At 40.7% G+C, this 27533-nt stretch overlaps 2 protein-coding genes across 6 annotated transcripts; one reads left to right on the top strand and one right to left on the bottom strand.

Moving 5' to 3' along the window:
* Positions 1-898: 898 nt before the first annotated feature.
* tomm5 (translocase of outer mitochondrial membrane 5 homolog (yeast)) lies at positions 899-2002 on the bottom strand. Its single transcript, XM_023959194.2, has 2 exons — positions 1761-2002; positions 899-1206 (listed from the first exon to the last, which is right to left on the bottom strand). The coding sequence occupies exons 1-2, from the start codon at positions 1879-1881 to the stop codon at positions 1172-1174; spliced, it is 156 nt and encodes a 51-aa protein (XP_023814962.1). The 5' UTR covers positions 1882-2002; the 3' UTR covers positions 899-1171.
* A 793-nt stretch (positions 2003-2795) lies between these two features.
* On the top strand, positions 2796-27231 carry frmpd1b (FERM and PDZ domain containing 1b). Of its 5 annotated transcripts, none has more exons than XM_011480216.4 (17): positions 2810-2992; positions 9630-9772; positions 11878-11988; positions 13564-13736; positions 14890-14992; positions 15252-15297; positions 15520-15624; positions 15771-15866; positions 16996-17121; positions 17224-17343; positions 18052-18185; positions 19743-19869; positions 20158-20250; positions 20868-21050; positions 21345-21492; positions 21746-22696; positions 22888-27231. In XM_011480216.4, exons 3-17 carry the CDS (start codon positions 11882-11884, stop codon positions 25437-25439), a joined length of 5064 nt encoding a protein of 1687 aa, XP_011478518.1. In that variant the 5' UTR covers positions 2810-2992; positions 9630-9772; positions 11878-11881; the 3' UTR covers positions 25440-27231. The 5 variants fall into 5 exon arrangements, with proteins under 5 accessions (XP_020562256.1, XP_011478518.1, XP_011478516.1 ...); XM_011480214.4 differs by having other exon boundaries at positions 21345-21546; XM_078954214.1 differs by lacking the exon at positions 2810-2992 and adding an exon at positions 8801-9051.
* The last annotated feature ends 302 nt before the right edge of the window (positions 27232-27533 follow it).

The following is a 27533-nucleotide window of genomic DNA, read 5'->3' as shown; positions in this document are numbered from 1 at the left end:
GGCAATTACTTACTGAATATAGAACAATTAATTTGGTGATTCTTTTTGTTATAAGACCAGCTGGAGGGGGAAAGAAAAGCTAGAAATAAAAATAATACACAATTCTTTGGTAAAGCTCAACTAATGCAAAGATAAAGAAAAACCTGTTTTTAAAAATTCTCTTGTTTGAAATTGAATAGAAACATATATTGTATTGTCTTAATTCTAACTCCTCTGCAGGCTTTTGCTTCTTCATTTAAATGCAGACACAGCCCTTTTTTTCCCCCAAAGTTGTTTCGCTGTGGCGACCCCTTATGGGATGTGCCGAAGAGGGGAACAACTTTCTGGCAACAACCCTCGTAAACTCCTGGATTAACACCCTGTGCTGGCACATACCTATGTACTGTATATGTTTATATTAACATATTTGTTCTTTTAAACTTCAATACTTTTTTAACCTCCTTGTTAAACGGCTTTAATTTTTCTTTTTCTTTATCTGCAATATACAGTTTTGTTTAATCACTGTAAGCACATAACTGACATTTTTAAATTGTGTACATACTGTCTTTTCTTGATATTGTGACTGCTTTCAATCTCATTGTACAAGTAAACAATGACAAAGGCATGTCTATCCATATAGAGAAAAACAAAATATTTTATTTCGTCCACACCTTTAAATAATAAAAAATCTAATAATTGAATGACAACATAGTGGTCTAATAAAATTGTTTTAGGGAAGCTTTTTAAAGCCAGAAACACCTGGAATAAGAAACTTCTGGCTCTAAAATTAAACAACTGAGAAAAACAAGGAATTTAAAATGCTTGTTAAATTACGCCTGCTTACACTATCGCAAAACGAAATAACAAAAACAAAAGAATAAAAAAAAAACAAATAAAGAAAATAAAAAAGATGCTCAAATAAATTACCATTGTTTCCATTTATTGAGCGGTACAACTAAAAGACATTTCTTTGAACAGAACTCTCCACTTAACAAACAGTAAGTGTTAAATATAAAGGCTGACAGACATTTAAAACATTTAACAAAACTAAAAAAAAAAAAAAGATCTTTGAAGCAGTGATGGAAGAACAAGAGATGCTTCAATGGCCCACATCTGCTGCAGGTCCTCGCCGTCTCTGATGCTGGAATCTCTTGATTGATGGTGGTAAATCCAGCTGGACTTCGGCCTCTTCTCATATGCTGTCCAGCTTCTTTAGCACATATGGGGCTGCAGACAGAAAAAAAAACACATAAAGATGTTGAGATGTTGCACAACATGGCAATAGAGTTTGGATAAAAAACTTGAACTCTGGCTGAGTTTGTGGAGTGAATTTATTGTTTTTTAGCATTTAATTTTTACAAACAGGTCTTCCTAAAATCTCTGCAATTACAACAGAACTTTTTTTAATTATAAAATCTTAAACAGCTTGACATTGAACCGTTATTATTTTAATGATAAACTAGGCTAATCTTTATTTTCAATAATTACGATTCATAAAAGCAAATGTGCATTTAAAAAATATCACCTTTAATAGAAAATTAGACTAATTTTAATCAAATTTGAATGCATAATTTTCTAATTTAACATAAGAAATCAACAAATCACTCAAGAGGAGAACTTAACTGTTTTATCCCTGTTTTGTTTTAGTGTTTAAAATCAGCTTGTGCTTCCAGTGTGAACAGACTAATAATCGATCACGGAGATAGAACGATGCTATGACAACAAATAAAGGAGGAAACACGTGTAGAAGTCAGTACAGATTGTGACCTGCGGACGCTTACCGGCTCTGAGCAGAGCGACGTAAAGAAGAAAGTTCCGTACAGAGGAAATGACGTCTTCTCGCATTTTCTTTTTCATCTCCTCTGGGTCCATTTTCGGACCGAGTCCTTCAAGTTTAAACATTTCAGCTTTGGTTAAAAACCTTTTTGGGGTCAAATTTCTTCCGTCGATAGCTTTGCGACGACGGGGTGGACGAAGTCTGGCAGGAAATACGTCACAGCTGACGTAGAATGGCAGCCTCGGAGGGTCAAACCGCACTCGCCAAGGTGATCGCTGTTTTTGTTTTAGCGATCTTTTTTTCTTTCTAAATTTTGGATTTATTTAAATTTCCTCAGTAGTTTATCCTTCAGGTATCATTTTTTGTTGTGATATTAAAATGTGTTTAGATTTAAAAACAGTGTTCTTTCTATTGAGTTGAATGTTTATCTTAGGTTAAAAATAACATTTCTTAAATATAAACATTTATTTGAGCCAAATGAATGGGGGCATTTTCCTCCCTCTTACTGTTTTTTACGTTTTACGTACTTTATTTATGTCGATGGTATTGCCCCCGTTTTTTTCAAACACTAATAAAATAAAATAAAATGAATAATTTAACATTTTACATCTAGAAATTCGTAATAAAATTATTCAGATGATTTGGGTGCATTTTAGTGGACGTGACACACAAAGTGGGACTTTTGGGTGTTGCTTTATTTGGCTAAACTAGATTTCTGGATAATTATTTCTGGGGGGAAAAATTTGTTTTTTTTATCAAGAAGTTCCAGAAATTTAATTTCATACTGTTTATTATCGACACGTAATTTTTATCGATGGAAATATCAACTGTTTATTAGAAAGATAATTGGTCTCACTGTGTCTTATTTTATTTTATTTTTTTTACTCCAAATCTTCTTTTTAGTTCTATATTATTTAATTAAAACTACTTTAAAAGCTTTAACGACCTTTAGGAGGAGAGGAGGAGGGGTGTTCAGCAGTCAGCGATGGAGGTTGGGAGGAGAGAGGGAGCCCAGAGTAGGAGGAGGAGGGGGAGGAGGGGTGGGTTGTTCCTGAGCTCAGGGCCGCGGATTAGAGCAGAGAGCAGCCCCGATGACAGCATCCAGCACGCAGCCAGGGCCACCACCATCATCTGGCCGGGGCGGATATTTTGGAGGCATCAATCGATCTCGATTTTTCCCGTGATCTCCCAGACAGACGCGCGCTGCGTCTGTCTGTCTCCTCATCAAACCACGAGGTGAGCCCCACTCGGTTATTGTCTGATGAGCGCGTGTCCACCCTGCGTCCGTCCAGCTCTGCTTTTGTGGTGTGTGTGTGTGGGGGGGGGGGGGGGGGGGGGGGATAATTTCCTTCGTATCGAAATGAGAGATTGAGTTGACGATCAACTCCACCCTGACTGAAGGCGGGTGAGGGTGCGAGGGAGATGGTGGTAAGATTTAAATCCGATTAAGATTAGAAAGAAAGCTACAACAGACTGACCACTTATTCGTCTTTGTTTGGCCTCCTATAGGGCATGGCTGTGACCACTGATCGGAATGATTATACTGTAAAAATATGTGGAGACAGATCATCTTAATAAAACATCAAGGAGTAGAAGATCCATGATCTCCGCGTTACCGCGTTATAGCGCCTTATAGCCTAAATACAGCTGCGATTTCAATCCGACCACTCTACTATATTGAAATCTCCATATTTGCCAACACATGTCTGGAGCAGCAGGGTTGGAAATCTGCGCTTTCGTCTGCGCAGTGGAGTCACCGTCACTGATCGCGGATTGGATAAATACGCACGGATATGGGGATGCCAGTACGCTGGGTACCACACACGCACATCTTTTTTTTTTACTTTGTCTTTCCTGTGTCTTTTATTTATTTATTTAACCCTCTGTGCTGCGCTTTCTCCGTGCCGTGCGGGGCATGTCAAACGCAGCACCAGACAACTAGACCGGAACAATGCGTTTTTGTTGTTCTGGGGCCTTCGTTTAATGCATGACGTGACACAATCTGACCGCTCATCGCGCTTCAGACTTCTGTGATCCCACGCAGCTCTGCGACCGAGTCTGCGGTATTTAACGGCATCATATGCTGCGCGCTTTGAGCTCCATCTGCCATTTAGGTGTTGTCTGTGCGCGCGCGTGTTTGTGAGAGCTGTCCTATGCTGCGGGCATTTGTGTTGTGACTCAGGAATGTGCGCTCCATCCATGTGATGCGACTTGCTCTGAGGTCACTCCGCCAGAGGAAAATCACAACGGGCAGAACTCGCACATCAGGACAGACTTGATGCTTGCATGACAGCATTAGCCTGGATCTACTCTGCCGGCTGCTCTTCTGCCCCACTTTCTCCAGCCAGCCAGTCAGCCAGTCCTCCTCTCTCTCTCTCTCTCTCTCTCTCTCTCTCTCTCTCTCTCTCTCTCTCTCTCTCTCTCTCTCTCTCTCTCTCTCTCTCTCTCTCTCTCTCTCTCTCTCTCTCTCTCTCTCTCTCTCTCTCTCTCTCTCTCTCTCTCTCTCTCTCTCTCTCTCTCTCTCTCTCTCCCCATCTTCACGCTCAGCTTCATGTCTCCAAACTGTGATGTCTGTGATGGCGGGCCCTCCAGCCTCGTATTGAGAGGCAGATTAACACATCTCATCACATTTCCTCTCATTGATGAAAATGAAAGTGATTCATTGATCAAACCCAATTCAGTAAATTGATTAGCAACAGTTGTTTTTGGTTTCCGTGGAAACAAATTTCCCCTCTGAAAGTACACCAGTATTGTTCATGAAAGGAATAAAAAGGAGACCTGACCTCATTGATGTGACAGCCCCATGATGATTGCACAGCTGACTGGCAGGGGTGCCACAATGTAGGGCAGCTCTCTTAATGTGACTGTATAGCGTAAACATCTTTAGAGGGAAGAGCTTCAGCTTGAAAACATCATAAAGCTTGTGAAAAAATGTCATTTATTTCCCTTCTTCTGCACATTTTTTTTAAATATTAAAGTCGCACCCCACTACCTATTGATCTATTGTAAAAGCATTCCTAGTGGTCTTTTTTATCATGATTATGTCATTTTTAGGCAAAAAAAAAAAACTTGTCGTTTTTAAGACAGTTTTTGAAGAGCAGCAGTAGTTTGTTAGAAATTCGCCTCTGAGTTGTGGCTCTGACCATTGGTCCAGAGTAAGCCTACCCTTACTTCCCATCATCCATTTGTTCACAACCCTCTTACAACCCTCACAACCCCAACCTGATCTAACAAAAATAGTGAGTAATATTGGAGCTATCTAGCTGTACAGTTTTGAGCCAGAAAATCAAAGACGTACATCGATCCAGTCGTCTACAAGCAGATGCATAAGAATGGAGCGGAGCTGGGAGCTTGTTGCTAGCTTTAACGTCACAGCTTCAATCATTTTTTTGTCTGCTCCTGATTCACAACGATTTGAATAAGGAAATACTCAAAAATCCAATTTTGAGTTTAATTTGCCTTGTATATGTCCTCCATCATGATAAAACAGTCAAAAAACATGTTAAAACCCCCCAAAACAGGATATTCATTGGAGTGGGTCTTAAAAGTCCTGCTTTATCTGTACCCTGGCTGTAATATTAAAACACAAATAGGACTAATCCAGCTCCTGTCAAACCCTTTGAACTCATCATATCGTATGGGTCTCTTGACCCTGAGTGGGTTGTAGAGGCGCCATTGACAATTTCCTGCCATCTGCAACAGTCAGAGAAAGACAGTCTTGTCCATTCTTTGATGTCGTCTTCCCACCTCTTCTGCTGCCTTCCTCTCTTTCTGAATCCTGGTACTGTGTCATGCAAGATGGCCATTTGATATTGTCCTGTGTCCATACCAGGTCATTTTTCTTGTCTTTATGATGCTCAGGAGCCTGTCATGTGTACTGATGGCTTTGGGTATTCTGTTGCATGCTTCCTCATCGGTGATGTTGTGGATCCATTTACTGTCAAACTCCTTTTACTCATATGTTGCTTAAAGATAAGACTTTTAAAAAGAGAAATCAAGATTTGTTGGAAATTGGCTCAGAGGGTAAAAAGAAAAGCAGACTCACGGCATCCAAACACCTTAGACCTCTTTGTTGCTTTGTCTCTCATGAGCAATCAGTCAACAGAGGTCAATGACATCATGCTGCACTCTAGAAAACCCTGTTCGGTGGGAAAATCAGGCCTTCTCAGGCAATTGATGAAAAGGGGAAGACGTTATGAGTGACACAGGCAGAGTTCATCTTCATAATGAAACAAACTGACAGGCTGAATAAAGCAAAGAGGATCTGAGTAAGCCAGCAATACAGATCACAGGGAACTACTATCCTCTGATTCTCTCATATAAAACACAAAAACCAATACACAAATACACAAAATACAAGTTAAATTGAGTATTTAAAAGCTCAAAGCATTGAAAGATCATGGCGGCAACTTCTAAAACAAGGTCGTCACAGAGCCTAAAGCTGCTTGTTTGCATTTACACCATTTAGCAGCTTGAAGAAAATCCTCTGATCTTCCATTACTACATAGAGTTTCTTTTTACATGGAGTTAATACCATGTAATTGTAAAAACAAGTCTTGAGATTTCCACACTTTAGTACAGCTTGAACCTGAACTTCACTGCAGTTAAGAACAGATTTATTATGGATGTAGCTCAGTGAGTTGCATTAATGTGGCGTATTCCTACTTACTCTCTGCTGCTGTGGTAGCTGTAATAGGGCAAGATCCAAGTGCAGTTTGGTCACAAAGTGCTTAGGATGCCTTTGCGTGTACAAAAACCCCCCACACCAAATAACAGTTTAATGGTTTTGTTTACATTTTTACAACTTACTAAAAATGTTCTTTAGCCGACTGTTATTTTTCGGGTTATTGAACGTATAAGTGACCCATGATCAAAAACATTTCAAGGGGAAAAAGCATGAAATTCCAAATTTCTTAGCTGTGAGTAACTCTAAAACATCGACTGTGTACTCGACCGGTGGTTCTTTACTTTTGCTGTGTTACAATCTGATGTATCCAGTAGTTCAGCTGCCTCGCATAAACTTAAATCCTCTTGACCTCAAGCCATTCACATCTTCACACAAACTTTCCACAAGTATGCCGCTGTTGAAGCGAATGTTCCCAGAAGCTTGTTTCCAGCTTTATTGGCAGCCACTGTGAGCCTAAATGAAATGTTGAGTTGCAGAGCAAACCCCTGCTGATGCCTCCACTCTGCGCTTCATGCTGTGCAGCTGTGTCCGGTGTGTTAGCAGAAGTGTTTGTGGGCATTTTCTTTTCTTTTTTTTTTCGTGAGTCTAATTTGTTGGTAAGGAAAACCCTAGAGCCTCTCTGAGTTTGTGGGATCCAACCAATTTGTTGGTATGAAAAAAACCTGCACTTCAAACGTTTGCTGCCTTCAAACTGGTGTAACAGTTGTGATCAGGCTGTTGGACGTGTTGAAACAGCTCAGTGTAGGAGTCCTTATGTGTACTTAGGAGCAAGTGAGATTCATGCCAGAGTCCAAATACAATTCATGCAATGGTTGACTTACTTCTGATGTCAAGGTCTGTTAAAGTTGTGTCTGTATAAGCGTTTGCCGCTACGCTGAGTACTTTGTGGAGTCTTGATGTAATAACAAAAATGATAAATAAAACAGAACCTTTAAATTGATTCTGAAATGTGACCCTTTAAAGACCCACTCCAATGAAAATCACATTTTTTGTGTTTTTAACATGTTTTTGTAGCATTTTTTTCATTATGGTGAACATATATTAAGAAAGTTAAGATTAAAATAGCATGTCTGAGTATTTTATTCAAATGGTTGTGAATCAGGAGCAGATGAAAAAATGAAAAAGTTTGTAGATGTTATGAAAAATCTAAAATCGGCGGTCCTCAAGCTCCCTGCTCTGCTTCATTCTGATGCATCCACTTGGCATCTAGCTCAAAACTGCATGGCTGGATAGCTCAAATATTACTGTAAGCTAGCAGGAGAGTGTGTAAACAGATGGGTGATAAGAAGTAGGGGAGGGCTTACTCCATGCTTAACTACTGCCGGTCTAGAAACTATATCCTAGAAAACAACAGTTTTTTTTTTTTAATTTTGGCTAAAAACTGCATAATTATAACTAAAAGACCACTGGGAACACTTAAAATAGACCAAAAGATGATTGGAGTGACTCTAAAATGCGACCCTTTAAGATCCCGTACATACAGTACCTGCTGTCTGAACTCTGAATAGTTTCTGTCACTTCCAGCTGGCAGCGCAGAGCTGCCCTTTCAGTATCACCCTGGTTGTCTCGTGAAGGAGAAAGTGGAGAACTTACATGAAATGCTCCTCTTTCTTGGGCATGTGCAATCCTGCCCAAGCTGAAAAACGGACTGTGTTGCTAGAGACATAGGGAGTCATTGTTTTGGGGGAAAATGGGCAGTGAGAAGGGTGAGGCTGTTTGTCTCAGTGAAATGAGACATTGAAAGGGGGGATTTGGAATAAACCTTGGATCCTGCTGAGAATAGAGGATGAAGAGAAGCGAGTGGAAAGGGTTTGCTGATCTGCTCAATGTGTTGTGAGCGTAGGGACTGAAGATAAAATGGATGATGAGGACAGCATCTAGAGAAATATTGATTGAGGGATGAGGTAGGCATTAATTTCAGGAACCCTTTTTTGCAGAGTAATAATTTCACATCTGCTAAAAACAACATAAAAGATCATAGGGACTATAAAATTCTGCCACTCTACCTGATATCTTCTAAACATCTGCCAATATATCCGCTGCCTGACTTTGTTTATGCCCCACTCCTTCTTTTTTGCTCACAACAGACACTTTTGTTCCTTCTTCTTGTCTCCTGCAGCTTCATTCTCTCACTTCTTTTACTTTGGCCCTTTCACCTCTTTTTAAGACTCTTCTCCCCTTTTTCTCCCCCTCAGTATCACATCCTTTCTCTCCTTTCTTTGGCTCAACCCAATTTTCTTTTCTGTATTCCTGCCCCTTTTCTCAGCCCCTTCATAGTCTCCTCCTCTCCACTGCAACCCCCATACAACTCTCTGGTGCCCTTTTCTCTTCCTGTGCTCCGCTCTTCTTCGTGCCTCTTTTGGCAGAGTGGCTAAAGGAGGCGTTTGGAGGTTGCTGCATTAGACCCATGCATAATTCATGTGGCCTGCAGTCTATGTGGGTCTTATTCTGGCTTTTCTAGGGGGACACATGGGCACCATAAAAGAGTTCTCCGTGTTGGACCGTGATGGAGGAGTTGCACAGATGGGATTTTCCTTTTATTGATATGAGCTCCTTGTTGCAGACAGAAAAAAAGCTTGGAGGAGTTCACATTCAACTGCAGCATGAGGTGATTTCCTCATATGATGCCAGGAATGTGTCCCCCCGCTTACATTTCTACTAACTCTGCAATGATAGTTGCTTAACAAAGTATTCCCTTTTTCACTGAAAAGTCTTGCTTTTCTGTTCTGATTCAGCTGGGATTGTTTGCCTCGAAATCGCATCAGGATTTACAGCCCATACTTTTTGCTTTTACCTCGTGAGAACTCCCAGCTAAACTGGGCTGTATGAAAATTTCATTTCGACAAGCAGAGGGAGATGAAATGCCTCGCTTTCTCAGCGCCATGGGCTTTGAGAGGAGGCAAAATAGTAGAGGGAGAGGGAGCAAGCCTGGGACTGGAGGAGGGGCCTCAGAAAACCACAGCCACATAGCTGCTTTGGGTTCACATCTGCTTGGTTTGACACACTGATGGTGTTGCAGTATTAATGTCAACCAGAGTTTTCCTCTTCGCTAAAGTCCGAATTCAAATGAAAACCGGTGGATGCAGCTGGATGAGACGTGGCCGGATTCTAATTATAGGTCACGGACAGGGACTCTGTATATAGGTTTTGACAGGCCTCCTAAAAGCTTTGTTCTGCTCTACACAGGTGGCTACAGCAGACTGGGATTGAGCCCTGATGATCCCTCTCTGCCATTTTTCTACCAATCCTGGAGGGGCTAGAGAGCTGATGTCTCAGAGGACAAGAGGGCGTCCTTTTTTTGGAGTCTTAAAGAGACAAGCTAGATCTCGGTGAGTGACTCCCACATTTTTAAGCTGAAGCATTTGAGCCCGAAGTCCCTTCAACTATGGGTTTGATTTCAGTGGCAGGGATGTGGCACACATGATCATTTTAGACTCCGGTAATTGGATAATTTCCAGGGTTCTAAAACAATGTGTGCAATTGTCATTCCTGCCTAACAAGCTGCTTTAAAAATAGTTTGGAAAAGTGATGAAAAAGTCTGAAAAATGCCACTTTCTGGAAAGCAAAGGGTGTGCATGTCTATAAGCAATGCTCTGCCAGTGCTCCCTCAGGAGACTGTCATTGGAGACGACTACCTGACTCTGCAAGGACACCGGAGGTTACAGAGCAGAAAAGAGAAAATGAAAGACAGACCTCATCCTTGCTTCCAGGCAGGCTTTATGTTCAGCGAGATCTTTATAAATCTGAAATAGCAGCCAGAAGATATTTTAAAACCTCACTCTAATCATGTTTTGATCTATTTGAAAAGTGGTCCCAGTGGCCTTTTCATTATGTTTATGATTATTTTTCACCAAAATTTTCAAGGAGGTAGTTTCTGCAGAGCAGCAAGAGTGCATTAGAAATTCACCTATTAGTCATGGGCGGAACTGTTGGCCTCCATTTCCCATCATCCATCTGCTTATATGCTCTTCTGCCAGCTCATAGCCCCTCACAACCCCCAACATAACCCTACCAGTGTAACAAAAATGGTGAGCAATATTGGAGTTATCTTGCTAGATGCCAGCTCAGAATGTCACAACTACAAGTTTTTTCAATTCTTGAAGCTCTGCCTTATTGGCTGTATTGTTTTCCGGGAAAACAATACTGCAATTCCGATCAGAAAAATTACAATCAGTTCCTTAAAGCCAGCTGCCAGCTGCCAGCTGCCGAGTCTCACTCTGGCTTCTTCGTGCACTTCAATCAGCAACAATCCCTGTTAAGCTGGAGGTGCTAAAGCGACACAGTGACCACTTCAGAACCATGCACTATGATGGCTTCTAATCCTCTTAAGGACAGAGCTGTACTGCATGTGTTCTTACCACTGAGGGAAACTAGTTAAAGATGAACAAAAACCTACTGCTCATGTTTAAATGCACATTAAGTTGAAGCAGCTTTGTTTGAAATCTTCTGCTGATTACATTTCTCTGTGTATTGTTTCTACCAAACCCAGAAATTGAATCCATGTTGGATTATTGGACTCAAATGACTCGGCTTTCTTCATTTACAGGAATAAGGCCCCCTCTAATGCTTTGAACAAATGTGGCTAGTGGCCAGAAAACTGTTTTGCTTCTTTGGATGTGTTTAAAAATGTCTGGAGCACAAATTGGCTCCATATTACAGGATGCTGATCAAACAAAGCTCTTGGTCAGGTTTTCTTTTGAGTCTCTTAACTTTCAGTGGCGCATCTATCATCGTTAGCCTCAATGATTGTGTCTGGGTCGCAGGAGACGCAGAATCTCTCTGTAAGGTTGCGAAATAACTCCTGCTGAAAAAATAAAATAGTAATAAAACAAAGCTGTGTTGAAACTTGCAAAAATTACACATTTTCTGAGTTGTTTATACACATTTGTGGTGCTTAGAGCTTATTTTTGTCAAGCATTTTTGGGATTTTAATCTAAAAGAAAATAGTCTTCCAGTTTGTCTTCAGTCTGCACAGCCTCTGCCTCTCTGTGTGTCTCCGAGCTCTCCTGCATTCACGATGTTCCAATGCTCACCTTTTCAAAGGGCAACCTAAGCAGAAAATGCACAGCTGCGAGGTTGTGCTGAATGCGTGGCATACTTATGTTGAACTATTTGTGAATCCTGTTTTTTTGTGGTGGAGCAGTTGTTGTTGTGGAGTGTCCAGTCACATGTGTTGCTGTTCGCTCTGACTAAACCCTGCCTCTGTCCCTTTAGTTTTTTCTTGTTTTAAGTTTATAAAAATGTAAAGATTCGCCACATTCAGTGCTGTATGTAAAAAACAGAGCTTGGACTAATTATGAGGTTCAAAAAAAGACTGAAACAAACTCAAAGGAGTTCCAAATTTACATGCTTCCTCCGAACCACCTCCTACGCCTGCTATTCTTTCTTTCTGAAATATGTGTCTCTTACGTTGCGTCTCTTTTTGTCACCTCAGATAAATGGAGGAGAAAGAGCGATGCAGGAGCAGGTCTCCTGCTCGGAGGGCCAGTCGAGTGCAGCAGGTGGTGGGAACTATAATACGACGCACCCGAGAGTCCCTAAGCAGGTAAGACAACGACAGAAGACGTGCTGTAAAGGTTAAAAAAAAAGGAAGGGGAACACATAAAACAGTGGGAGGCTGTCCATGTGAGCACTCTGTGGATGTGAGCAGAAATTCTGGCAGCTTGTGCGTGACTGTAGGTCACTGGATACGAGGAATAGAAAAAGAAAAAACTGCTGTTACGCCATAAAACAGCTTGATTTACTTCAAATTGTGTAGCCAGATTCTTCTGTGATTAGAAAATGTCTGTAGAGGTTTGGTTCTTCTTCTTCTTTTGGTCCTCTGAGGAAACATAACACACAACTGAGTTCATATTCAAGCTGTCGTACTCATGCTCAAACATCTCCCACAGCCAACCACAAATATGTGTTTGAAAAGTGCCCGTCCTCTTGCTGTCCACAAAGTGGTTTTTCTTTCCCAACAATGGACGCGTAGCAAACAAGCTCAGTAAACTTTCATTTCTTTATCCAGAAAATAAGTACCAGTAGGTCATCCTGATTGTGAGCAGCAAATGCAGGCAGCTACCATTAGACTATAATAAAAAAAAAGGTACATGCATGTTTATTGGAGTGCTGTATGCCTAGTTTTTGGCATAACTTTAAGTATTTAAAAACCGTCTCTGTTTGGTGTTTAAAAAACATTAAATGTAGCAGTTTTGGTAACTGTAGAACTTTCTGCAAATTCATTTAGTAAATTGGGCATTACATTGCATACAAACTTTCAAACAACGTTTTATTGCAAAAGGATCTGTGTAGACTGCAGCAAAATAAAAAAAAGTCATCATCAACATCACCAGAATTCTTTACAATCTAATTGTAGAAAAAAAATTATAAAGGTTAACAATGAAATAAGCTTGTTTGTTAACATTGTATTTACAACCAATTAAGTAGGTGTTATATTAAATTGTCATTAAAGTAAGATGTTATTCAACTGCCCCTAAAAAAGTTACTTTAAATTCCCACTCCAATCTTTTTATAATCTATTGTAAAATCAAAAACCAGTTTTGTTTTCTAGGACATAGTTTCCACAGAGCGGCAGTAGTTGATCAGAAATTTGCATCTGAACTGTGGGCCGGAAGGTTGGCGTGGAGTAAACCCACCCCCCATACCCCGTCATCCAACTGTTTACATGCTTTTCTACTAGCTTACTGCCCCCCAGAACCCCAACCGAACAATACTGGTGTGACAAACCAGTGAGCAACACTGGAGCTATCCAGCCGTACATTTTTGAGCCAAATGCCAGCTTAGATGACGAAAGCGAAGACATACACGGATCTATTTGTCTACAAGTGGATGTATTGCATGAAGCAGAGCAGGGAGCTTGTGGCTTGCCGTTGCAGCACCATCGTCACAACTACAAGCTTTTCCAACTTTTTTGTTTGCTCCTGATTCAATGCAATTTGAATAAATAAATACTCAGAAATGCAACCTGTTGCTTCATTTTTCTTTTATATGTCCGCCATCATCAGAAAAATACCACAAGAAGAAGTTAAAAACACCAAAAATGTGATCTTCATTGGAGTGGGTCTTTAATGAACTGAGCAGTTTTCAGTCGAATAACTTTTTTGTTTACCCTCCTTAGAGAGCGGCTGCTAGGCGATGGGAGATCACAGCGTTCCAACAGTCTATCCAATCAAAACTTCCAGGCCAAGTTGACGCTGCAGATCACAAAAGACCCAGTCCTGGACAGAAGCACTGGACATGGCTTCACCCTCACCACAAGGGAACCCCTGCTGGTCAGGGATATTGCCGCTGGTATGTGGCGTTCGTTCCGGGCTGTTTGCATGCCATTGTGCGTGTCTGTGGACTTTGTTTCCTTTTTCCCTCTCCAAATGGCCAGCTTTTGCCACTGTAAACTACTCGCAGCAGGTTGGAGTTACACATTTTGATTTTGTCTCACTCAAACACACACAATCACAATTAGTCTCTCTTGGCATTTATCCAGTAAAGCATTGTGCCAGAGAGGCCACAGAAACAACAAAGCCACCTGCTCGCCCACTCTAAATCCAATCACTTTTCATTAAGGCCCCTTTGATGCAGGAAGCTGACCAAGGTTGACAGATACATGCTGATTCATTACTTTTTTGTGTGTGCTGTGAAATAAGCAGATAGAAGCCCTAAGGAGAGTCCTGCCCTGCTACCCTTACTGTAGTCACTATCTGCTGCCAGAGGAGTGACAGTGAGAAAGTGAAAAGGAAGTGATAACAGAGGATAACATCAAACTGGAGGGGAGGGAATCAGGAGGGAATAAACAACCGCTGAAGTGGTTTGACTTTGAAAATGTGTAGGCATGAAAGAAAGATGTGGAACTGCAAGTGGGAGGTACGAAAAAATTGTTCAAAGAAGCATTTAAAATACATTTGTTGTTGGGACTCAACACAGCACCCCAAAACGGAAAGAAACCAGCATAGATGAGGTGAAAGCTTGAACACAAAGGGGGTGAAGGTCTGTGTGTAAGAGCTCACAGACTGCACAGCATGCCATCAGTGGCTCAAAAATCCGGCTGTGTGAAAATATGTGTGCACGAGTGTAGTTGTTTCTCCCCCCCATATGCTCATCGTGCGTGTGGAGGCCACATTACGACGTAAGCTGAAACTCCCGTGCCTCAGTGAGTCGTGCCCTCTCGCCTGAAGACAAATGAGTATATAAACTGAGGAAGGCAGAGCTGAACTGAGTTGGAAGAAACTCAGAGTAGCTGTAACCCCTCGTGTCCCAGAGAGCTCAACACTGTTGAGTCAGCCATGTTGAATGAGCATCAATAAACATAACCGGACACATGTGTGGGGTTGTGCTTATGAGGGTGTGCATTCATCTGTGAGAGTTCCTGTCTTACAATGTGTGCAGCCAGAGTTTTTGTTTAGATGCTTTTTCATTTTCAACCTGGGAATTGATCCACATGTGATTTTAGGGAGTCCTGCAGATGGGATACTCTACCCAGGTGACCAAGTGCTGCAGATCAATGATAAAGTGCTCGAGGACTTGATTCCAGAGCAAGTGGAGAACATCATGAGGTGAGAGTGGTTTCTGTCTATTTAGATCCTTTTTTTCCTTCATTTCTTTATTTTGGTGAAACATCCTGGGAACAGGATGTCTGCTAAAGCTAGTGAGTTATGAGACTTTTATAGTTGTTTTCTTGGGAACACTTGGCTTGTCATATCCAGTGTGTTTGTGAGTCCATTGGGTTATCCAAACACAGATGTAACTATCAGAGAAAAACATGCCACACGATGTGTAGGATTTTTGTCAATGTTTGTTTCCTTTTCCAATCAGGGACTTGGAGGATTGCATTAATGTGACTATCCTGCGGCACATGACAGTGAGTACAAAGAAACCTTTTAAAACTTGGCCTCAACACACACAGACTCAAACAAAAACAGGCCAAAACCGTGTTACACAATCATTCAATAAAGCATGTGACCATACCTTTGCGACTCCTGACAGGGTTATTCTGTCAAACTGGATAGTGTCAATGTGCTGACTGCATTATTACACTGTTTTCAGTTTGAAATGTTAACCTAACATTATATATGTGTTGCAGAATCCTAAATCGTCCATAATGTCTGCAGAGAAGAGAGCTCGTCTGAGAAATAATCCAGTTAAAGTGCGCTTTGCAGAAGAGATAGTGGTCAATGGGCACACTCAGGTAAGAAAGATTTGCCTGAAACTGAAATTATGTTGAAAGCCACAAGGAATGACATGTATTTTTATGTTGTTTTATTCATCCGAATGATCTTTTAGTCATTTTGCACAAAAACCCTTCTAACCGCTTGGCTTCATTTTCTCCACCAGGGGAATTCTCTTCTCTTTCTGCCCAATGTGCTAAAGGTCTACCTGGAGAACGGGCAGACCAAAGCCTTCAAGTTTGATAACACAACTACTGTCAAGGTAGGAGTAATTGGTTTTGGAGGAAATGTGCTAGTAAATGTTTTTAAGGTGACCTTAAGGAAATCCCACAGTGAGCTCATTGCAAAGTGCATTTTCGAAACGCTCAGCTAAATTAAACATGGAATTGTAAATTGCAAAATGTATCTTCATTTGAATTATGATACCAAAAACCAGTGACAGCTTGATTTTGTTTTTATTTAAAAAAATGTTATTTTCAAAAATGCAAGATTTAATTATAATTTTAAATATTCAATCGTCAATTGGGAGTTTGCGTGTTCCCCCTGTACATGCGTGGGTTTTCTCCAGGCATTCCTCCCCCAGTCCAAAGTCTTCATAGGTTGATTGATTAATTTAAATTGTCCCTAGGTGTGACTGGGAGTGTGTATGGGTGTGTGGCCCTGTGACAGGCTGGGGTGTGCCCCGCCGTTGACCCTGAAAGGGATACAGCCGGTTAAGGAAATGGAAAGATGGATGTTTCTTTACAACAGTTTAATTAAAGTTCTGAAATGATCAAAATTACTTTGTATTTTATTTTATTTTTTAAATGATTTTCAATTGAAAAGTGCATCTTCAAATTGCATGATCAAATTGCTTAATGAATGATCAATTGAAAATTGCATATCGCTTTGAAATATTGGTGGCAAAAAAACCCTTCCATGATATATAACAGGCGTTTGAAATTTCACAATATGTTCTAGTCCTTTAATCAGACTGTCTCATACTTATTTTGTGAGAAGACTTGATTAGTATAAACACCCAACATGAGTGCAACCATCATGGAAAAGTTTCTGAGCTATAGTTTTGTTCTATTCCCATTAACAGAATGTTTAAAACCATTTAGTAATTTGCAATAAAACAAAACACCATGTTAAAATATTATTCAGGTAAAATTTATTGTAGATCTGGTTTGCAGAAATACTTTATAAAATTATTAACATTGAAATAGTGGTCTCATAGGGAAAATAATCAGGTCAGCAATGTGTAATATCATTATTTTTATGAACATTTAATCATTGCTTTAGATAAAGTCGCTGAAAGAAAATTAGGAATGAAGGGAACATGGGCACATTGGAAACAAACCAGTTTTTTTTCTGAAAAGGCCTAAACTTTTGGCTCTTCTACATTTCAGGATATTGTTCTAACTCTGAAGGATAAACTGTCTATCCGGGCCATTGAATATTTTGCATTGGTACTGGAACAACAGTACAGCATTACCAAACTACTGCTACTGCACGAAGATGAGCTTATAAATAAGGTGAGAATACAGAGCTATCCATGCAAGTGTCATGACTCACCCCTCTGGTTAAGATCTAATGCAAATTCTTGAAACGACTCCACCCTTTGTGTTTTTCCCCAGGTGGTGCAAAAAAAAGACTCCCATGACTACAGATGCCTGTTCAGAGTTTGTTTCATTCCCAAAGACCCAATGGACCTACTACAAGATGACCCCTCAACCCTTGAATATCTCTTTTTACAGGTCAGAGAAGTCAAACAGCAGCATTTTTGTACCCTCCGTCCCAACTTAAAGACGTCTGTTTTCTTAAGAAGCTACCAATTTTATTTTAGTTCAATTTAAATATATTGTCTCAAACATTAAGAGTTCCCATACAATACAGAACACCTACACAGCATATTAAATATTTGTCTCATGCTGCTATGGAAGCTTGATCATAAGTAGTCTATATATATATATATATATATATATATATATATATATATATATATATATAAAAGAGTAAAAGCTTAATGGATGTTTGAACTTTTCATGCTTTCATGCATTATCTCAGCCTAGCATAAACCACCCTCACTTGATATGATTTCCCGCTTCCCTATCATCTTGTAAACCCTTGACAACAAACACAAATGTTTTTTTTTTTTTTTTTGCATTAGCTGCCTCTTTGATAACGATTAGCTCTGAGAATCTTTGCAGAACAAAAACATGCAAAGTCATTCACAGTCTGTGCATAGTTTCACATAGAAGCAAAAGGAGTGTCACCATTGTCAGCCTGATCTACATCTCCTGCTCTTTGCATTTTCTGGCAGTTTGGAGCTTCCATTGTTGTTTTGCTTAAACATGCAGCTCCATATGAAAAATGTAGTAACTTAATAATTTACTACGAAATGTGTGTATATTTCATGCCTTAGAAAGCTATTACAATTGTGTATTTCAATTGTATGTTTGCAGAGCGTTGGAGATGTGCTACAGGAGCGTTTTATAGAAGAGATGATGTGCGGCATGGCACTCCGTCTGGCTGCCCTGCATATGCATGAAAGACTAGCTAGTTGTGGCCAGACTAGGATGTCCATCAAGAGTATTACGTGAGTCTTATGTGTGTGTTTTGGTCATTTTACTGTGAGAGTTTTGGGGTCATGTCTAAATTATGTCCTCTTCCACTTTTGCTTGTGTAACTTTGTACATTTGGGGGTAAAATGCAGTCTCAATGGCATGATTGTGAACTCAAAAGAGACCCACTAATACCTGATCAATTTGAGGGAAATGTGTGTAATCGTGGACATATGTGTCATTCTGTCTCATTACTTTGGTGTAAAACTCCAAGACAAACAAAAACACAGACCCCTATAATGCAATGTCACAGCTTCAGAAAACCTTATGTGTACTCATGAACTCCTTTGTGTGGGAAATTAAGCAGCCAGTTGAAATATGGCTGTCTAGTTACACCTAGTGGCAGGTGTGGTACATATCCACACATATCCACCCCACATATTTTAAATTAAGTATTTCTGGCAACACACAATCATTAATACTGTTATTTAGTACTTATATTTTATCAAACAACTACAATTTCTTAGACGTGAATCTCAAAAAGCTTTTTCCATTTTTTTTTTTTTTTGGTTTGTTAATATCAATCTTGTTTGAATTCTGTCCTGGGTTCTCCCAAATTAATCACATTCTTTGACACAACTGACAACAACATGTTAAATCTTTGTCAACGAGCAAATACCACACCAGCTAGTTATACTTAAAAAAAAACAGACAACAAAAGGACATGTACCTTGCACAATTAACATGATAGGAAACATGCAATTTCTACGGAGTGAAAATGTGAGCCAGCTTTCTTTAATATTAGCAACTCCAAGCTAATGTGTAAAAAGCAAGCTAATACATTTATTTGGCCATTTTATTAAGATAGGCTAAATGGTCTTCAGGGGAGGTATTCAGACTGGACACATTTGGTTCACCTAAAGTAAACCACACCAAGTTAATTTCCCTTAATAATCTGCAACACATTTTCCGTCTGAATACACCCAAGCAGACCCTGGTCTGGGACCAGGAACTGCTCTCGGACCAATTATCTTGAGGTGGTCTCGGTTCATTTCCGTTCAGTCTTAGCTCCGGTTTGCTCTGAGTTTCCTCTGTCTGAATACGCTCCATGCTCAGAGCGGAACAACTGAACCAAAATGGCCACCATTTACCTGTTTACATTACGGGATGTAAACAGAGTAAGCGGAGCAACTATGAAACACAGCAACTTCTTGAAATGCGGTTGGACGTATGCAGGCCTATAAAACAACTTTTAACGTGATACACATTGCTTCTCACACTGTTTTGAACATACCTTCAAAGCTGTCGCCTCCTTAATAACCGTAAGGTTCAGGACTCAATCCGGCTCAAATTAAGCAGACTTGGTCTGGACCAACAGACTATTGCAGTCTGAATACTCCCTAAGTTTTGTACTTGTTTTTTCTGTTAGCAGGTTTTTTGTTCCTTGTTTCAGTCAAAGATTTCTTGTGTTTTCTAAATCTTCATGAAGACTGGTTTTGTTAATTTTATCAGACAAGTGGCAAAAGACACTGCAGTTTAGGTGTAGCATCCACAGAGCTCCTTGGCCTGATTTTTTTCCATCTTGTTTACAGGAAAGAGTTTGGCCTGGAAAGCTTTGTCTGCCCTACTCTACTGAGCAATTTAAAGAGGAAGGACCTAAGGATAGCCCTCAGCTACCACCTAAAAAAGATCCAGTCCCTACTAGAGCCACGCCAGAAGGTAAACAATAATTGACTGGAACGAAGCGTGTACAAGTTTAGAGACACAGATAATGGCTTTGGGGGGATTTTTATCTAAAGTGGGTTGCTAATCTCTCTGTGGTTTAATGTGGCTAAATGACAGCAGGTTGGCAAAAAAACAAAACAAAAAAAAACCTGTGGGCGGGAGTGTAATTAAAAAGAGGGATGGTAAAATCTGGGGCTTATTTGCTTACACTGCTTTGGGTATTTGAATATCACTTCCTTTTGCTGTGTGTGCTTCCTACTTATAAATGACTTTTTATTTTAGATAATATCAGCAACACAGGCTCGGCTGGCCTATATCACTCAGCTTGGAGAGCTCATTTCATATGGGGGACGATCTTACTCCGCTACAATGATGGTAGGTTTTGAAGCTTTTGTGAAAGCTTAGTGCATCCATTTACCAATCCATACAACTTATACTATCTAATACTTAAACACGCACTACATTGAAAATGGTGTTCTTGTGGCATTTTTCTCCTGATGGAGGACCAGTATAAAGAAAATTGAACTTAAAAGTGCATTTCCGAGTAAGTTGATTTTTCAAATTGTTGTGAATCAGGAGCAGATAAAAAAATTCTGTTGGAAAAGACGAGATCCATATACCTCTTCGTGTTTCTTATCTGAACTGGCATCTGGCTAAAACCTGCATGGCTGAACAGCTCCAATATTGCTCGCCATTTTTGTTGAAACGTTAGGTCGTGGTTGTGAGGGGCTAGTGGGAAAACGTGTAAACAAAGGAATGATGGGAAGTGGGGAAGGCTTACTCTGCACTCACAGTCCTGTCCACAACTCGGACGCAAATTTCTAATGAACTCCTGCCACTCTGCAGAAACTATGTCCTAGAAAATGACAGATTTTTTTATTTTGGCTAAAAACTGCATAATCATATTTAAAAGACCTCTGGAACGCTTTTATAATAGATCAAAGGATGATCTGAGAGAGACTTAAATGATAAGCATTCATTTTTACCCCCAGCTTCAAGATAAAGAGGTGTCGGTCAACTTGCTAGTGGGAGCCAAGTACGGAATGAGTCAAGTCATCAATCACAAACTCAACGTGATCTCGACGCTGGTTGAGTTCAGCAACATCAGCCGGGTGGAGCTGCTCTCCGAGTCAGAAAAAGTCAGCCTGCTGCGCATATCTCTACATGATATGAAGGTATGAAAAATGTAGTAACAACTAGCTATACTTCTTCAATGAACAAAAACGTGGATGTTATAATCCTAAAAAGTGGATATAAATACAGCTAAAGTAAATGTTGGTTACAACTCAACTTCCAATCCAAAAAAAAGAGAAATCCATAGAGACTTAGTAGTTGCAATAAAATAAGAAGTCACTGTCTCAAAGATAAAAATCTCTCCTTTTCTCTCACTCCATCACTTTTCCCTCTCTTGCCTTTTGGCTTTACCACTACTGCTCTACCTTGTATTCTGGATGCCCTCCTTTTCTCAGCCATTTGCCTTACTGATGGACTCTCTAGCAGCCAAAGACTTAGGGTGTCTGCTGGGAGGCTACTGCAAACTTCTGGTGGATCCAAATGTTAATGTCTTCCGTATGGGGCGCCCGAAAGTGAGGGTGCACCGGATTCCTGCTGAAGAAGGTGTGTGTGGGAGGTTCACCGTAGTAGGAGGCGTGTGCTATGAGTCCTTATCAAGTGAGCAAAAATGGTTTCACTTAAAACATACACTTTCTGGCCTTGGCCTTTTCCCTGACATTTTTTTTATCACATGTGACATGAGCCAGTACGGGTACAGATAAAAAAAAAATGATACTGAATAATCTTTTATGACAATTGTCTAAAACCAGTGCACTAACAAATTCTCTGCTGTTCTTGTTGGATGTTTGTGCATTAGGTTACGTGTCTCGCCTCTGCAGTGACTCAGATGACTCCACAGATGAGGATGACCCAATGGATTCTCAGAATTATAAAAGTCCGGACCCAGCAAGTCAAGACTGGGAGGAGAGGAGGAGGGAAGAGGAGGAAAAGAGGAGAGAGGAAGATAGGAAAGAAAGAGAAGAATACAAAGGCAACCCGGAAGTTAAGATAATGGTGACAGCAGAAGGTAAGGGAAACGAGAGTGAAGAAGAAGGAGGAGCAACAGGAAGTGCTCTGTGTAAAGTCAATAATACAGATGAGGAGATGAGCCTGGAGACCAGCTGGTACCACACTGACCCTCGTGTCACCAGCAGCTTCTCTAGTTTATCCAGTGGTTCCTTAAGTGCTGCTCTGGATGAAAACACTGCTACAGCCAAACCCACAGGTGAGGATCATCTGAGTCTGAACGTTCATCACCCCTACCTCCTGGAGCCTAAGCGGCATCAAGGGCTCACCCGTCCCACCAACCTGAACTACCACAGCAATGACAATTCTTTCCTCTGTTTTACTGAGCTCTCCAAAGCTGATTCTTTGTCAAGTCCAACTGGAATTACAAGTGATGATGATATTGATGAGGATGAGGAAGAGGATGAAGAGAGGGAGATTGAAAGAGTCGAAGTGCTCAGGCGTATTTCCAAGATTCCAAGTTCAAGAGATTTAAGGATGATCGATACCACACCTTTTGTAAGATCATCTATTAAAAAAACAAAAAGGACTCCTCCCAAAGTCCCAGTAAGGACGAGTTCAATCCCAAGAAACAAACCATGTCAAGCTGATGGATTGATGTCCAAGGATGAAGAGGGACTTTTTCTGACACCTTCACCCAACCCTAAATCAGCGCTTCTGCTAAGAGACAATGTCTCAGATTCTGAGGATGAGTTTTTCGATGCTCAGGAGAGATTTACACCTACAGTTCCTGATCTATCAGGTTTGCTGTTATTTTGTTTGACATAACCATAAATAAAACATCATGTGTTTTTTTAGTGTTAAATGTTAATTTGTTTTTTGAGTGACAGTTATGCAGGAAAACTCTTTATAGCGATGAAAAGTTTGGAATATTTGTATTCAATCAAACAACCTAAAACATTTCTCTCTTCTGTGATTTTGTTTTTCTCACAGATGCTGAGTTGGCCGACAGGCAAAATGCTAATCGTTTGAGTGGAATCTGGAATGGTCTGTCTTCGGTCCAAGAGAAAGAGTCATTATCCCCACTTGCCAAAGAAGACCAGTCCTCTAAAACCAAGAAGAGTTCAGAGGCAGTGATAGGCCCCGCAAATAAATTCAACCAACAACCCAGTCCTTCAAAACCACCACAAAAAGTTGATGTCAAAGTCAAACCACCACTTGCTCCAAAGCCCCAGCTGCCTCCAAAACCCCAATTGGTTCCTTCCAAATTGTCCCAGCATGGACGATCATATTCCCAATGTAATGGGGATGCCTCTGGACATCTATCTGCTGAGCCTGTGGAAATGGAACCAGAAACCATGGAGTTCAAATCTGTCACCACAGGTGGGTTGCCTTTGCCAGCATCTGTGATCACTGCAGTGCGTTGTAGCAAGCAGCCATTGTCAGTCAAAACATCACAAACTGAGAAAAACACTCCAAAAGACGTCTCAAACCACAGTAAGGATCTAATATATAAGAATGGATCTTTTTTTACTTCCAAAGAAAAGCATTCATGCATTCCTGATGAAACAGAAACTCTCAAATGTGAGAAGGTGAGCAATGGTACTGATAGGTTATCGAAAAAACAACAGAACCAGTCCCTGTCCATTTCCTCTGTAAAGCAAACTGGTCCTCCTCCAGTTCCTCCTAAACCCACATCTCCCATCAGTCTTCACCCATTATCACTACCGGCCAGCTCTCCAGTTTCCCCAACTGATCCAGACAAAGGGTCTTTTAAGGATGCAGTAAGTCCACCAAATGGAATTCACCTATGGAGTAGTCGCAATGGTAGCAGTCAGTCAGGGCCAAGGAGGGTGTCTTTGAGTCATGAGAGCCTATCACCCAAAACTTCAGATGCATCAATCACCATTACCACCTCATTGACCACTTCCAACTCCAAAGGCATAGGTGGCCAAGAAAGTAAGGAACCTGGAAGATCTGGTTCTGGATCTGATCTAAGAACTAGCTCCTCAAGTCTTGGAGGTAGACTACCAGCATCGGCTCTGAGAGGGAAGATCCAGTCTCTGCCCTGGTACATGACACGCTCACAGGAAATTCTAGGGACTCTAGATTATCCCTCCACAAACTCCATCAATGGAGACACATCTGGCTTTGGCTCCGGTTTATCTGTTGCAAGTGGTTTATCAGATTTAAACAAGACCCCTGTCAAAGACAAAGAAACTGTTTCCTTAAAATCAGAATACAAAGGGAGCATTTTGGATGACGGAGCTGAGGTTGTCATTGCAACCATCAAAGAAGCCCAGGAAGTGACTTACCATATGAATAAGACTAATAGGTCAAATGTATCAAAGCCTAATCTCAGTTTTAGAGAAAATTGTACAGATAGCTGCAGCATCTCATCAGAACAACCTCAGTCATGGTGTAATTCAGCTGTGGGCTTTGGAGGTGTATCTAGTATGGAGCTTGGCGGTGACTCTCCAACATCCTCGGCAGCAGACACCACTCCTCCACAGCAACACCGTGATACCTGTGGCTGTCGCACCGTTTACACAAATTGCTTCAGCGTAGACTCTGAAGACGGTGTTAGCTTTGATGAAGAGCTCACTGTTTATGAATTCTCCAGACGCATACATACAAAACCCGTCCAACCCATACCTGCCCCTTCTCCACAAGTACCTCCAAAACCTAACATTTTGTCACTGTTAAAGGACAACCCCCGTCCTTTATCTACTTTTTCCACTGCCTCGTCTGAGCTAAGTCCTCTGGTGTCATGTCCTGTTTCACCAACAACTTCGCTTGGTGGTTCCCTTCGTTCCCTTACCAAAAAGAACTATGCTGGGTTGAAGGGAGGCTTTGCTTCTCTACATCAAGATATAGAGCAACTACTTCTGGTACTAGAGAGGGGAGCACCAGAGCATCCACATCAGCATTTAAAATCAGAGAGGACGTTCTTAAAAGGAGGGCCAGACCTTAATCACAATGCAACTGAAGACAGTGCTATACCTGGTCCAAACCTGTGTTGTACTGGGGAAAGATCTGCCATCATGACAGAGGCTGAGAGGAGTCTTCTCCAGGCAGAAGCTCGACGTCTGGCATCTGGGTGTCAGCGGGCCACACGTGTTGGCTGGGCACCTGATGAGGCACTACGTTCATTATCCAATAGCTTTAGTGCTCTGGTTCAGCTGTCAGCAGCCTGCCTGCGAACAAATCCCTGCCCTGGTTGTGACTTCTGCAACAAAGCAAACTCAACGCACCGGGATGAGGATAGCAGTGACCAGCAGGCTATGGACAAGATAAAAGAAATTGTGGGTCTGTACCAGGACTTTGTCAGGGCTGTTGAGACAGCTGGAACTGGTACTGGAGTTGGTAGTAGAAATGAGGGGCTTGGTGGGTCTGCACAGGCTCAAGGGGACGGCGATGGCGTGAAGCTCCTCGCCAAGCGCTGTACTGTGCTCATCTCATCAGTATTCTCACTCACACAACTCTTCCGGACACAAACCCCAGACACCACAGAGACAGCAGGCCATGTTCCTCTCAACTTTTGACCTGTGAACTTTTATCCACTAGTTATTCCACTGATGCTGGAGCTGTGACAAAAAGAAACAGCACAGAACTGTGTGGTGTGTAACTCCTGTATTCTTGTACAGTAAGTGCCACACACACCACAGCATACCACGGGTTTCCGAAGAGGGATACTTTCTATGCTCTGACTGTCCCTGGCCGCATGTGGACTATGCATTTGTGAATAGGAATTTTATATTAATGTATAATTATTTTATGATACAATATGTGTATGTATGTAAGGATGTATTATCCACGTTCGTATTTATGTATTTATTTTTAAACATTTTGCACCAGGATCTGTGATCTGCAGGCATCTGGTAAAGAAAGAAATAAAAATTACAGGTGTCACTGGAACTTTTACTTTTCCTTCTGTTTGGCACAGCTGCTTTTAGAGATTTTTCCACTCTCTAAGGTGTAATCTGTAAATGGTCATTTTCATGTTTTTAATCACAGTGTACTTTGTTACACTTGTGAATTAGAATAAGTAATTGACTTTGTTAGTTTTGTGCAGGGTTTGCACTTTTTTATGGACTTGTTTTTTGTCTTTTTCAGCATTACAGTCACAGATTTATTGGATTCAAAACACGGCATCATTACACAGCAGGGAGAGCACTTTTGACTGTTACAGATTGCACCTTTTTATGAGACACATAACCACGTGTAAGTGTTTTTCTACCCCTTACGAGTCGTCTGAACCGAGTTTGTGTAAAAGCCTCATGGAACCCACTACTCAAATGTATGCAGTATTATACCATTAATCTTGTTTTATTCATTACACATCCAGTATTTTTTGTAAAGTATGTAAGGCCCGGGTTTCCAAATAGGGGACCTTTTATTTTTTAACGTAGTTGAAAATGTTTCTGACTTGGCACAAGGGCGACTGTTAAACTCTGTCCAGATGTAGCAAAGATCCAAAGTCCTTTAACACTGAGCCACAACCGTTCCTTGCTATGGTCTCCTCTTTAAAGCACCATTGAACTGATATACCACACATCCAGGTGAACGAACTTGTTTCACTATAAGGTCAGAACTGTAGATTTATGTCCTAATTTAGTTTATTACTATGCAAACATAAACCCCAAACCCCTCCACTGTTAAGACGTCCAATACAGAAACAGCTTTCTCAGTAGAATGGGTGCTTTTCCTTTGGAATGTTGGCTTCTGTTTTGTGTCCGGAAAACTTTCTGTATTTTGGACAGCAAACCTTTTTAAGAGTTGCATGCTGTTTGTCAACGTTGAGACTCCTTTCTTTGTGTGGCATGATGAAGATCGAAGGGATACATTGATCTGGTGGGCTGCTGATGCACAGTTTTTATCACTCAGTGCACAATTTTACCAACGACCGACTTAAAAAATTTGCTTTTGCCACATTTTAAAAAGAGACACTTTAACCGTATGTTTTTCTCAAAAAATAAATGTGAATGGTGGATCAACCCAAACAAAGGCCTCTTGGATATTTAGTGGGAACGGTTGAGGTACTTTTTCATCAGTTAAAATAAAAACAGATGTTGAGTTTTTGAAATAAAATGGAAATAAAAAAGCCAGATGTGATACTTTAGACCTCTTTGCCATTGGAGAAATGTCAGTCAGCTCCCGTATCGTACCAACATTCTGTGAAACTTGCCATCATCAGACGAACATAATTTGATAACTTTAAATGCCAAGAAAATGTTTGTGTTTTTAGCATTAAGCAGTCTCCTCCCTGTCCTCATGCCATAAAGGTAATGTAACCAGGAATGTTTTGTTTTTGGAATAAACATCACTGTAACAGTGCTCAGTTTCCAGAGTGTTCAGATTTGGAGTTGCTGTGAATTGTGAAGATATTTTCTGTTTAGAGTTCTGCAACTTCTGTTACCTGAAACAGTCACAAAGGAGGTTTGACGTGGAAATTTTCTTTTTACAGTATTGGTAAATGTAAATGTAGAATTACATTTACACGTACAGATTAAAGTAAGGAATTCTACATCATGTTGTTTATATTCGATAGTGAAACAAGAAAAAGAATTATGGCACACCAAAATCATGAGGATGTCATGTTTGACTTTCTTTCATTTTTAATTCAAGTAAATCAACTG

Source organism: Oryzias latipes, chromosome 10 (genome assembly GCF_053564925.1).
Source record: "Oryzias latipes strain Hd-rR chromosome 10, Olatipes_Hd-rR_3.1".
Lineage (NCBI taxonomy): Eukaryota > Metazoa > Chordata > Actinopteri > Beloniformes > Adrianichthyidae > Oryzias > Oryzias latipes.
The sequence above is the reverse complement of the archived record's forward strand: the minus strand, read 5'-3'. Positions and strand labels throughout refer to the sequence as shown.

Bases quoted from the DNA above. Each gene is read 5' to 3' on its own strand.
- tomm5 (XM_023959194.2), bottom strand. From the start codon at position 1,881: ATGTTTAAACTTGAAGGACTCGGTCCGAAAATGGACCCAGAGGAGATG. The intron at 1,207-1,760 runs GTAAGCGTCCGC...TTCTGTCTGCAG, and splicing joins CGTCGCTCTGCTCAGAGCCG to CCCCATATGTGCTAAAGAAG.
- frmpd1b (XM_020706597.3), top strand. From the start codon at position 11,882: ATGGAGGAGAAAGAGCGATGCAGGAGCAGGTCTCCTGCTCGGAGGGCC. The intron at 15,625-15,770 runs GTAAGAAAGATT...TTTCTCCACCAG, and splicing joins TGGTCAATGGGCACACTCAG to GGGAATTCTCTTCTCTTTCT. The intron at 20,251-20,867 runs GTAGGTTTTGAA...TTTTACCCCCAG, and splicing joins CTTACTCCGCTACAATGATG to CTTCAAGATAAAGAGGTGTC.